This window comes from Athene noctua, chromosome 12 (genome assembly GCF_965140245.1).
Source record: "Athene noctua chromosome 12, bAthNoc1.hap1.1, whole genome shotgun sequence".
NCBI classification, from domain to species: Eukaryota; Metazoa; Chordata; class Aves; order Strigiformes; family Strigidae; genus Athene; species Athene noctua.
This window is the reverse complement of record NC_134048.1, coordinates 7,589,451-7,601,990: the sequence shown is the minus strand read 5'-3', so window position 1 is coordinate 7,601,990 and position 12,540 is coordinate 7,589,451. Positions and strand designations below refer to the sequence as shown.

General features: G+C 38.9%; 1 protein-coding gene across 4 annotated transcripts in view; it reads right to left on the bottom strand.

Annotated features, from left to right (window-relative positions):
* SLIT3 (slit guidance ligand 3) overlaps positions 1-12,540 on the bottom strand; it is a 530,994-nt gene that overhangs the window by 49,698 nt on the left and 468,756 nt on the right. For all 4 annotated transcript variants that reach the window (XM_074915702.1, XM_074915699.1, XM_074915700.1 and 1 more), the window contains 2 exons: positions 12,252-12,349; positions 5,428-5,567 (listed from right to left, as the gene is read on the bottom strand). In XM_074915702.1, the coding sequence (XP_074771803.1) occupies positions 5,428-5,567; positions 12,252-12,349 (238 nt within the window). The remainder of the gene's footprint in view (positions 1-5,427; positions 5,568-12,251; positions 12,350-12,540) is intronic.

The window sequence follows — 12,540 nt, the reverse complement described above, 5'->3', positions numbered from 1 at the left end:
TGGGAAATGGGCTGGAGAGCTTCAGCGAGAAGTGTCAGCAACAAGCCACCACACAACTTCTTTCTTCCAGAGATGTTTGGCTTGACTAAGTGCTTGGCTTCAGCCATGCGACATTAGCACAATCAGATATGGTCCCTTTTTCTGGCATAATCACTAACAGTGAACAGTGTTCCATCTAAAAGTAGCATAACTGCAAAAATCTCAGATACCATCTACCACAGGACACCACAAGGTCCCCTAAGGTAAAATAGATCTTAGCTTTCTCTTCCAAACACATAAAACCAGAAATAGTTTCTAGCTTTTTTTTTGAGAGACATTTTTTTTTTTCTTTGATACAAACCGCTTGCAGCTTTTTCCCAGGGAAACAAACTATTTTAAAACACTTGCTCCCCCCTCTCCCCACCATAGGATGCCATGTATTTTAGTAAAGACCTATTTTCAGTAGTAGAAGCCACTAATTTTTTTTTTTTTTAGGTTTCAGAACAAAGTGGCCTGGCTATTTGTTGAGGTTTTTTAGGATTTTTAGGAAAAACTGAAATGCTTCCTGATTTTTTTGTGTGTAAGCACTGCATATTTATGCTTCCGGCTAAAATCAAACAGATAGGAGGAAGGAAGTCACAGCAAACAAAAAACCAAAAATAAAATAGCAAGTAAAGCATAAAACCATTCAAAGAACACAGTACATGTTTGGTACAGCCCATTTGGTCCTTTACATAGTTTGGACACCTCAAGTGAAAGCACAGAGGATAGTGAGACTGAGGAGAGGATCTCTTTTTGAAGATATAACATTTTTTATCTGAATCTAGAACTATAAGCAAAACAGAGACGGCTCTCAAGAGGGTCTATCACAGTAGGGAATAGAAAAAAGGAATGGAAGAGAAAAATTCTATGAGTTCTGTCCTACATTTCTAAACCATAAAGCTAGGGAGACAGCAGAATGTTTATATTGATAGCTGATAATAAGTCATGTGAAAGCCAAAAAGACAAAAATTAGAGAAAGACAAAAAGGAGAAGAACTGGGGTAACTGATCTAATTCATGGCTTCCTCCTTCAATGTTCCTATATATGTTTCTTTTTGAAGAGGAGGAAAGCCTACAAAACTGTAAGGAGGAGGAGGTGTAATCCATCAAGGGGTTCAACCAGGTTGTAAACCAGCCCACAGACTGCTCAGGCTTTAGAGCTGGATGGACTTTGGGTACACAATTATCCTGGAGGAAATACATGCTTATAATTTAGCTTCAGGATTAAAATAACCAGCTGGGGAGAGGAAAAATAAGACATCCACTGACAATAAAAGCCATCAGGACTCTGCTATGAAGCATATTGGTTTGGTTATGTAAATATAGGCAACAAACATTGAAAATACTGACTTTAGGAATGGTGAGTAAACCTGGTGGTGAAGGTAAGAGCTTGAATCTTTTTTATGGCAATCAGCTATCTGGCTACCCTCCCTCCCAGTTTTGTCTTAACTTATGTTTACCTGTTTCATTGAATCCATTTGTATTTGCACATTGTTTTAAAGTTATTAGATGGAAAGAAACTAGGAAGGATGTTATTGCGTGAGTGTGGGTTGTTTTATAGTGTGGGTCTTTTTTTTTAAATGAAAGTGAAATGGGGCTGGAGTGTGGGAAATTCCTTCCCTCAGCACTCACTTAAATTGGCCATTTTTCATCTACTTTGAGTGGGAGAAAAGATTGTCAAAGGATTTGAAAGGAAAACACTGCAAAAAGTTATTAATTGAAGGAAGATATTTGGCCTTCATTATTCCAACCAATGAAAGCAAAATTTATGCATTGTTATTTGGGATATTGTTTCCCAAAAAGGTTATAACAATTAAAACTAGACAGACAGAAGCTAAAGCAGGAAAATACTAAGGTATGGAAAAAACCAAACCTGGGTTACTGCAAATCTGTCAATAATCAACATTTCCAACACATGCATTTTTAATTTGCATTTCATTTAGGAACATAAGATTTATTATCATGATTTAACCATTAGTCAATTAAACCAAGGGGGATCCTAAATGTTTCTTACAGCACAACACACATACATGCTCTTGGATCTTCTTCCTCCCTGTATTCAGACTATTCTTTGTATTACAACATACATTTATTTCATATATGCAGTGTTTACTGTAATATCATTGCAGTCTTACCCATATTATGGCATCCAAGACCACAAGAGTGATGAGGGATTCAGTCTACCTACTTCACAGAGCTACCAGAGCCTGCCTGCCTCTACAGTTGAGAAAAGAAGGAATCTGCAATAGCTGAACCGGGCATCTATAACCAACAGCCTGAATATTACTCAAAACATCACAGATGATCAGTACAGAAATATCCAGCCTGACTTCCAGTGTAACATAGGCCACTCTTGAATTAATTTGTGTTTTAACTACAGGATCTGCTGAGAAATTCAGCTCATATCTAGAACCAACAACTCTTGTATAATTACATTGATAAAAATGTATAGTCTGGATTTGTTCAGCCACAAAGGCCAGCCAATGAAGCTTTTAAAGAAATTTTTATTCTTCATACAAGTGTGTGAAAAAAAAAGCAAAAAGAAGCAGCTTGCTCTGTCTGCCTACTCTGTTAAGCTAAATAGGATTTTTCTTGAGATCTTCATGACCTATTCTCAATCCCCCAACTTTTTTTATATTTCACATCTAATCCTCTTTCTCATCTCTCAACTTACTCCTTGAATTCTGAACAACAGAACTAAGTATAATATTTGGGCAGAACACAACTACCTACATTTTCTGTCCTACTTGATGCACCCTGCCTATGGCTATCACTGCCTTTTTAGGCAAAGTACTACATTGAGAGCAAGCAACTTGTCCCCCGGACTACTTCACAGAAAAACTGCTTCCCTGGAAAGTACCCTTCGTCATCCATTCTTTGTTCATATAAATATAGATGAAATCCATACACGTGGCAACTCTGAAGCACACAGTTTGCTAAGACAATGTGTAGTACAGTCAGCACCTGAGAGAGAGGCAGGTACATCAATGCACAATTCTGAGCACAGGAATAAGTATTCCTGACTTCTCCAGTGACTTGCTTTCCCTCTGAAATGTCAGCATTCATTATTCTTAGCATCTTCAACACAATATTAAAGTAATCTGAACCTTCTTTTTTTTTAAAAAAAAACAGATACTGCCATAGTAGCTTCAGCTACTGCTTCAGTTTAAGAAGGTTTATTTAAAGAGAACACACACTGGATGTCACAGGAGGCTTCAGTCAAACTCTTTGGTCAATAGATCCCTCTCTTTTCAGGTCAGGCACACAAACCCTTTCAAAGTGCTTCTTCATGACTTGCCTATGTGCTTCCATGGCATTTCCTTAGCTGCTGTTCATTCAGATGATGCTCGGTTTCTTTTATCTGGATTCAACTCTTAGAGAACCCTCAAAACCATGGTTCAGATTTGCTTGGCTTGTATGTAACCTCTGGCTGATGGCTTCATCTCTCCCAGCCATTTCATGCTGTTCCCTGCTTTCCTGCTCTGAGGGATATTTCTGCCCAGCCAGTGCACTGCAGTGAGTCCTTCCAGGTGACTGGTCAGGTTTGATGAAATATCCCCCTCCAAAACAGAGGCAAAGCACGTTAAGGCAATTCTTTTATTACAGTGCACTAAACTCTTCCTATTTTTAAGCAACATGAACTATTGTAACCCTTCTGATTTCTAATCTAAGCAACACCCCTATTTCACTTATGATTCATATTATATTTTCCAGAAGTATTTCCTGCTCTTCTTCAAAAATTCAGTTTATTTCAACTGTAGTCAAAGCTACTGCCTGCATTATGACAACAAATATTTATTGTGCATTTCCCACATTGCAAGACTGGGGTCTAGTATTTGACAAACTCCTGCTAATAAGTATAAGCGCAGCACAAGCAATATTCAGGTTTAAAAAAAAAAAAAAGCTGGAAGTTAATTAAAACTATTTCAAAACTGATTCTGAAGTATCATACAAGCTCTCTGGCCCCTATCTAGACTACTATTTGAGAGGAAATCCCAATCTAGTTTCTCCTACCTTTGTCTAAAAAAAAAAAAATCTGCAATATGCCCATGAAAAGGAAAGTGCATTTGCATATATACTGGACTCAGTTCCTTACTAGATATATCTTTTCTTGGTTGGGCAAACATATTTTGTCTTGTAAATGTAAAGACTCTGCCTCCTTGTATAGAGTTTTGTTTGAAACCACCCAAGAATAGCTCACATAAATAGTGCACAAGTAAGCACAAAGGGCTCAACATCCTATATGCAAAACTCTTTGCTAAAGTGAAGCTTTTCAGTTTTTGGCAGAAAGATCATTTTAGAACTCCAATAAATGTACATTCAAGTCATAAGGCTTTTCTTAGCTAAAGATTTACATGGGCCTCCTTTGTATCAGCCACAAAAGTATTTTAAGGGTTTGGAAATTCTAGAAGCTTTCCTCCTGCCTTACTCAGCCACTCAAGCTTGATCCTCATTAAATCCCCTGACATGTAATATATTCCAGTGTACAAGAAGCCCTTCATTACTTCTCCATGCTTAGAAGGTAATAAACCCATTTCAAAGGATGGAAGTAGGAACTATTGCAGGTGTTTCCTTACCACTCCATGCTGAGCCAGGAAGGCCACGCTAACACAGTTTGAATGAGTCACTGGTATGCTCCAGTAATGACTTGAGAAAAAGCATTTTTAGATTCCAGTTAGGAGGGTTTCTGCTCTTGCTGAAGATTGAGGAAGGAATTCATCTGAAATGCAGGATGGGTGCTGGAGATACTAATTCCATTTCTAACTCAGAGCAACCTGTCACTGTGGACTCAGCAGGTGACTGCACATCTGCTGAGCTGGGCTAACTGCCACGGCTGCACACTGAAGACTACAACAAAGCCTACAGTTTCTTACAGAGCCTTTGCTTCTCCACTTGTGAAATGGAGATAATGAATTTAAACAGCACATTGTAAGGCTCATTTTATCTAATAAATGCAGATCTCTGAGATCTCAGGTGAAAGCCATGCCCCAAAAGCTATTTTCCTACCATCATTTAAACAGGAACTATTTTTGTTTTCCAAGATTCAGAACAGATTTATATCAGGCTCAGCTCAGTACTGGGAATATTTCTGAAATACATTTAGAGAATATCCCTGCAGAAGTACAGATTTCTCTGACACCTTAAACTTCACCATTTTTTAATGCATTTTACAATGAGGCATCAGCATTTTGACTCAGAAAAGTGTCCATGTTTGTGAGCACGTGTACTGCAATGTTGGTAGAACTAAACATCTTTCCAATAAGACATCCAGGTTGCTTTAAAACGGGACTAGATTCTTGGTTAATTACACACTCACAGACAAAGTAAATGTGCATTTGGACCCTTCCCTTCAGGCACTGAAGGAACTCCTCATGGATTCCCGTTCTTAGTTGTGGCCCTTTCTTACCTGTGTAATTAGGAGGGCAGAGACAGACATAGTTGTTGATCCCATCCACACATGTAGAGTTATTCTCACAGTCATTATCTTCACAGTCATCTGGGTTTATTTCACACCTCTCCCCCTCATACCCAAGGAGACAAGAACAGCTTGGGAGAAAGAAAAAAAATTAATAAAAGTTAGCATGGATCTGAAGGGGCAGGAGGTTTGATCTATAAAACTGAAATTAAAACATATAAAAATGAGTTGCTGGAGCCAAATTAACTGCTGCTGTGAAGTACAGAGCACTTTAACCCTATGTGTTTGGTGAAGGATGCAGTCTGATGGTTCATGGGGTCATGGAATTATTTACATGAGACATAAAAGCATCAGCAGGAGACAGCCTCTGTTGTGCTTCCTTTTGCTTTCTTTGTTGATAAACCTAGCCCTGAATTGGAGTAAGCAACTCCAGGGCAGGAGAGTAAGCACTCATCACAATATTCAAATCCTTGGCTTCTCTGTTAGTGATTTTTTGAGTATGTAGATACTTGCCTACTGAGTACTGCACAATCATAGGGCAACTTGGCAGCTTTTAGATAGCTCACTCCCTTTAAAGAACAACGGCTTGAATTGAGTTTACAGACATGAACATTTTCTTCTCATTACCACTTTGTCACTTGTCCAAACAAGAAATGTTTGGGAATGATTGCTTTTACAAGTGCAGTAAGGTTTCAGTACTTCCGCAGCTTGTCCAACATCTATTTGTAGAAGAACTGATGATGTCTAGATAATTCAACAAAAACACAAACAAACAATGGCAGAGATAGTAATGGTTCTCTGAGGATGTGGACACTACTGAAGAATAATTGCACTAAATATTTTATCTCACAAGACTGTGATATATGGTCCCTAGAGGAAGTATAAGTGGAAGAAGAATAACTTTTTTTCAGTCTCTGTCTTCTCTCTAGATCTAGAAGTTATGGTTGCTAAGAGAACCTTTATATTTTAAACTAGCTATAAGTGATGAAGAGGTGGAGGCCACAGCTTCCTAAAAGAGAGTCTAAAAACATGTGTTAAGTGCTCCACTCATGTCAGTGGCTTCTAAGAAGCCAGCAATGATATTTGAAGTGTCAGTGTTGCTGTTCACTAGTCACAGAAAGTGTGTGTGGAAGGGAAGGGTTGTTTCGAGTCCCAGTCCAAACTGCACATTCACTCAGCTGTTCATTTCCTTTCCCATGCGAGTTCTGGTGGCAGAAAAGGAACTGAGCAAATGTAAAGCACTACTGACTGATGAGGATGAAAAACAGAAACCACCAGAGCAGTCACACTAATTGCCATCCACTGCTTTCTGCAACCAGAAGAATTTCCAATGCAGAGATAGTTGCAGGGTACTTTTTTCCAGCTCAGTTGGACAAAGCGGACATGGGGTGGTCATCCTGCTTCATGTAGGTATCATGGGGTTGAGGTGGGGTATGCCCTGGAGAAATAGGAGAGCTTCAGAATCTGTGGAGAACACTGCAGTGCTTTTGGGCTTGTTGCTCTCAGCATGACATTTGCTTCTCTTCCTCCTGTGTGCCACAGACGGAGCAGAGCTCACGGACTCCCAAGGGAGGGATGGCACAGAGCTCTGCATCCACCTTAAGTAGGTCCTGAGTTGGACCCTGAGGATAAGGTTAGATTATTCATGACATATGCAAGCTCAGAAACTAAGGGATTAACAAAGAGGAAGAAAAAATGGAACGGAATGTGTCTTGAGCCACTATAGCAGCAAGATCTTCTAGATGGGTACAGAACAGGCATATAGGTCACATGCTAACAGCCATCTTCATCAGTTCTGCAGGGACCATTCACAGTTCATGAGAGTTAGAAAACCTTCACCATGAATAACCGAAACCAAGCTCCTCGAACAAATCCAATTTAGGACACAATAAATCAATAAGGAATATTTTCTTTTCCTGTTCATTATTGCTAAAAAATTATGTCCTCTTGCTGACCCTGCAATGATCCAGAGGATCACAGGAGGCAGATAAGAAAGAAGAGCTGGCACTCCATCCTTTGTGGCAATGCAAGTATTGGGGAGGGGGCTAAAGACATCTAATTAAATAGTGGCACATTCATCATGTCTCCATTTTCGATTACAAACCCCCATTTTCAGGCATCTATAACTCAGCCATAAAAATATGCTCCAGACTGCAAATTGGCATTCAAGGTCTCAGTTTGGGAGCACAAATTTTTCTCTCCATTTAAAGAAAAGCAACAAGAGTGGCTTTGTGCTGTTATTTTTATGTGAATATAACACCATTTTCCTTCCACAAAAGGACTGGGACAGCTTGGATGCATGCAATTAAAAATGACATTATTAAATACTATCACAGTAATGGTTCAACTCAGTAGAGTTACCATTAGTAACAATACATATGGGATTGTTAACATACAATTGCTCAGTATTAGGACACATTCCATACTGAAGGAAATGTCAGCATAATTGATGACATTTGGCTACTGGTCCCTATGTATTATAGGGAGTCTTTATATTATTGCTTACGTATGATTCTTTATTTTGATTTGCTTTCAAATGTGCCAGATATGAGGACTGAAATTAAAAGATAAAACATTCAATTTGGGACCTGGATTGAACCATATGTTGAAAGAGTTGCAGTTTGGGACTGTTTGTATGTATTTTCCCAGAAAAAGCTTAGAAGAAAAATGAAGTTTGCAGAGTGACTGGAAGGTCATCAAACTTGGTTCCAGCTGACCGAGAGAGAAAATTAATTCCAGAGACAACGATGAAAACTTTGTACTGACTAAACAGTGAAGCAGTGTGAAACAGCATTTCATTTGGACCTCAGAATGGAGCCATGCAGGAAAAAACTATTTTCTAAGGCACTGTGATTGCATGAAGGTCCAAATTCCCTATTCCTCCAGTTTAGGGATTTTCTGTTAGTGTTGTGTTTTCCTAAAAATAAAGAACTAAATAAAACCCCATTAACCTCACGAAGACACAGAGGAACAGAGAATTAATGACAACAACTTGGGGGTAAACATTTGGAGCTGAAGTATACTGGCAGTTTTGTAAATGTACCATATTCGATTTTTTTTTTTCCATAAACTCTAATGAAACAGTTTAGCATCTGTTTATTAAAACAGGCATACACACGGTGTATCACATTTCAAAAAATCAACTTTTAAATAGAGATAGTAAATTCTTTCAGGAATATTACAGTTTCTTGGTAAAGGAGCTTTTTACATCTACATCCCAATGGAGTAGCCTGTAAATGGAGTGTTTTTCCTTAAACCAGGCAGAATTAACACTAGGGACTTAATCAGTTCCAGGATTTTACATTTATGAGGAAACTTAAAAGTTTGTGGAAAATGCTAAAGAAAACCTCTGGAAAATGGAGGAGATTTTATCTGGAGAAAAGGTAAAATAATCCAGAGACTTTGTTTCCCAACACTGTTGGTTATCAAAGATCAGCTGGTTGCCTGGGGCTAACTGAAGCAGAGCTGACAGCTCTGCCTCCTTTGTCAAAGTCTCACTTAGAGGCATGCTAAATGACCAGGACATGTCTGACTGACCATCTTTTTTTATTGGTTTCAGTAAGCAGCTTTTTTGGCAACCTTTTGTCAAAGAAGACATAGATTAGATTAGAATGAGCAATTCAAAGGGAGAAAGAACTTCGTGTTTCTAATCCCCTGAGCCACAGGATGTCACAACTATTCCCTAATACAGAAGTTGTCCCTACCTGAAAAAAGAGAATGTTAAAATTACTTAGAATTGAAATAGTGCAAGAATAAAAGATGCCAAGAAGGACTGAAGAACTCCAGCTGAACCTTTGCCCTTTGGCTGCCCCACCAGGACCTGCTATTACAACAAATCTGAGTGTCTCAGTCCCCTGCTGCTGCGAACCCTTGTGGGTACCAGGCACAGCGGGCGAGTCAGGCTGGAATCTCAGTCATAACTATGAGTTTCCTGTCTTTGCCTGGGGAACATCACCACCTTAGCATTATTTAAAAGGTAATTTTCTTGTCTAAGGCTACAGAAACTTGAGAGTTAAACTGCTTGGCATTTCTTAGGGAGAGAGCTTTGGCTTAAGTTTCCTTTTTACAAGAGTAAAGATTTGACAAGTTTGGCAGCAGAGCTTGTGTATGAATATATTTCCCTAGGGAAGAGAATATACAGAAGATATAATTTCTTTTACAGGCCACACAACACAAAAATCCAAGGAGGCCTCTCATGAAAATGTTTTTGACATCCACTTCCTCACAGCATATAATCTAAGGCAACATTTTCACATCTTGATGAAAACAACTTATATGCACGTAACTCTGACTGCTGCCATCCACTGGAGAGGAGATTTCCCACCAAAAAACCCCAAACCAATCAACCAACCAAATTCAATCTCAAAATGTTTCTTTAACTTCCCTGTCACTGACTGTTCCATCCCCACACTACATTTCTCTACGATATGCTAAAGCTGACGCTCATCTTCTCCAGAACAGTTGGGGCTCTGGACTGACTGAATTAAAAACATGGAGAGAAAACAGACAATGCATAAGATGAACATTCAATCTCATGAAGCAAGATTTTGAAAAGATATGGGTTTATGTGTCTTTTATTAGACCAATTGAAACTATATAAATAACTATAAAAGCAGAAACCTTCCCTAAAAAGCCTCAAATGTTGTTAAACATCAAAACCACCCCTGCAGTTTTATAAAGGATCTCAAAAACGACATTAATTTGGAACTGAGGCAAAGCCTCTGAAATTGTAAAATTCTTCATGGGAAAAATTCAGAAGTAGCTTTCATTTCAGGTCATTCAAAACTCGTTACTTTCTACCACAGAACAAACTAAAACTGCTAAGGAAAAACCTGATCCAAAATATAAGCTGAAGCCTTTCATTCTAGTATTATGGATATTATAAAAATGTTTTACTAGCCCATTTTTAGTATCAGCTAGATTTTTGAAAAATGAGTACTGAGTGACAGAAAACAAATATTCCAATATGGTACAATTTTGCTTTGGCACAAGCTGGAAAAAGCTATCTAAACATTATTACACAAGGGTGACTAGAGGGAACCTGAACCAAAGGCCACCAAACTTTTGTTAGTCTACAGCAGAAACTGAACTTGAACTGTTGCTAAAAATTGCTAGGCCTGATAAAATCTGAATCAAGAAGATGTGTTTCAGGTCAAAGGAGTGGTTTCATCAAAATCTAAGGGGTCTGTTAAAGCAGCATGACCATCTGCACGTGCTATCCTCATCCTTTCCCACCAGTATGCACCCGTACAACCCTAGAGACACATCGCTACTCAGGAGATGTGCTTTCTGCTCTGCTAAGGGCCTTATCACAGTTGCTCAAGATGAGCTTTAACTGCCCCTCATCTGGCCATGTGTTTCACTCCTGTTCTCCCATGCTGGAAAGCCTGGCTACTATTTGTAACAGAGCCTGACAGTGTCCCTTCATCCCCATCAACCTGCACTTTTCCACTGCAATATCATCAGTGTCCTTCTGTGTCCACCATGTGCTCGATCTGTTTCTGTAAGGGGGGATTCTTGAGGGTGGGCAGGCACAGAAACAGAGAGAAGCTTTGGGGTGTTTCTTCTGTTTTCTGCTTCCCCATTCATCCCAGCCATAGGGCAAAATGGAAGCTCTTCTGTCACTCATTCTCACACGAGGGATTTGGGGAGTCAAAAGGAAGCCACAATGCTTTCCTGGAAATATAAAAGGCATCCTACCATTGGTGGGGGAACAGGAGGTGAGGTGCTAAACCCCCAGTTCACCTGAAGTCCTGTCAGTCACCTTCACCTGGCCCCTTCTATTTCAAAAAACCCCTATTTTCTGACATAAGATGATATGGGTTTGCTGACTTGGTTAACAAACAGTTAACCTCACACGGAACAGTCTTAATCACAGCTGAAGCCAAACTGGAATCACACTGAAAAAATGTACTGGTTTGACTCCCTGCTTACACCATTTATAAACCTTGCAATTCTGTCTCCCTCCAGCTGTTGTTGATAGGAAGCTATATATAGAGAAGACAAAGCAGCAGCCTCAGTAATGTATAAAAACATTCAGAAGTGAGGCTTTCATATATGCAATTGGAACAACAGTATGGTGTACTTTTGTACATATTTTGTGCAAGAAATAGCGTAAATACTGAGGACCAAATTTATGAAAACTTTGGCAACTCTTTCCTAAAAAAAAATTTCTATCAACTTTAATGACAACTAGTGGCCAAAGCCTCAAACTTGTATTTTCTTAGCTGTAAAGTAGTGCCTGTAGCAGCACAAATCTCCCGGTTACCTCATGAAAATTTCTGGACTTCTCTTGGAGTATACCCACTTATGCTACACCTTTCTTTTGTGAGAAAACTGAAATCCACAATGTCCACTGCAAAGGTTATTCTCTTACAGACACAATGCTCAAGATGTGGCAATCTCTCCATGTTTTTTGATTGTTTCTTTAAAGCCTGTTTGTCTACAAGATTTTTCAGTATGAAAACATTTTGCATCTGGTTGTCAAACAACAGATGCTTACTTTACAAATACAAAAAAAGGGTATAGTGAGTTTGAAATGTCCCAAGGAAAATTAGCATACAAATAACACAATGCAGATCAGGGAGACCGCTCAAAATAGCTCTTAAGAGTATATTCCATTAATAAAAAATAAGAAGGCCTGTTTCAGAGGAAACAATATGTCACACCAATGAAACCAGATTAATTATTTTGTATGGCAAAGAGAAGTGTCACATGCAGCAGCTTTTATAAAGTAGCCATTATAGTTCATTAATGCAAAGTAGAAACAAACACATTTAATTTTATCACTTCATTTTAAATGAACTTTATGTTACCTGAATCCATCTTTATTTGTCTCTGTGAGGTGGCAGGTCCCTCCATTCTGACATGGATTTTGAATACAAGAATTAATGGGCATACTGCAGTCTCGACCCTATTTGGGAAAATTCAAAAGAAACAAGGTTAGTAAGACTCATGTCATCTGAATCAATGACTCTTTCTCACCCTATGTGTGGCATCATTTACAGGAGGTCTGCAGTCTTCAGACCCTTCACATCACCTAATATTGTTTATTGATGGTTAGATATATTCGTGACTTAAAGTGAGAATTTGGGCAGGGCAACT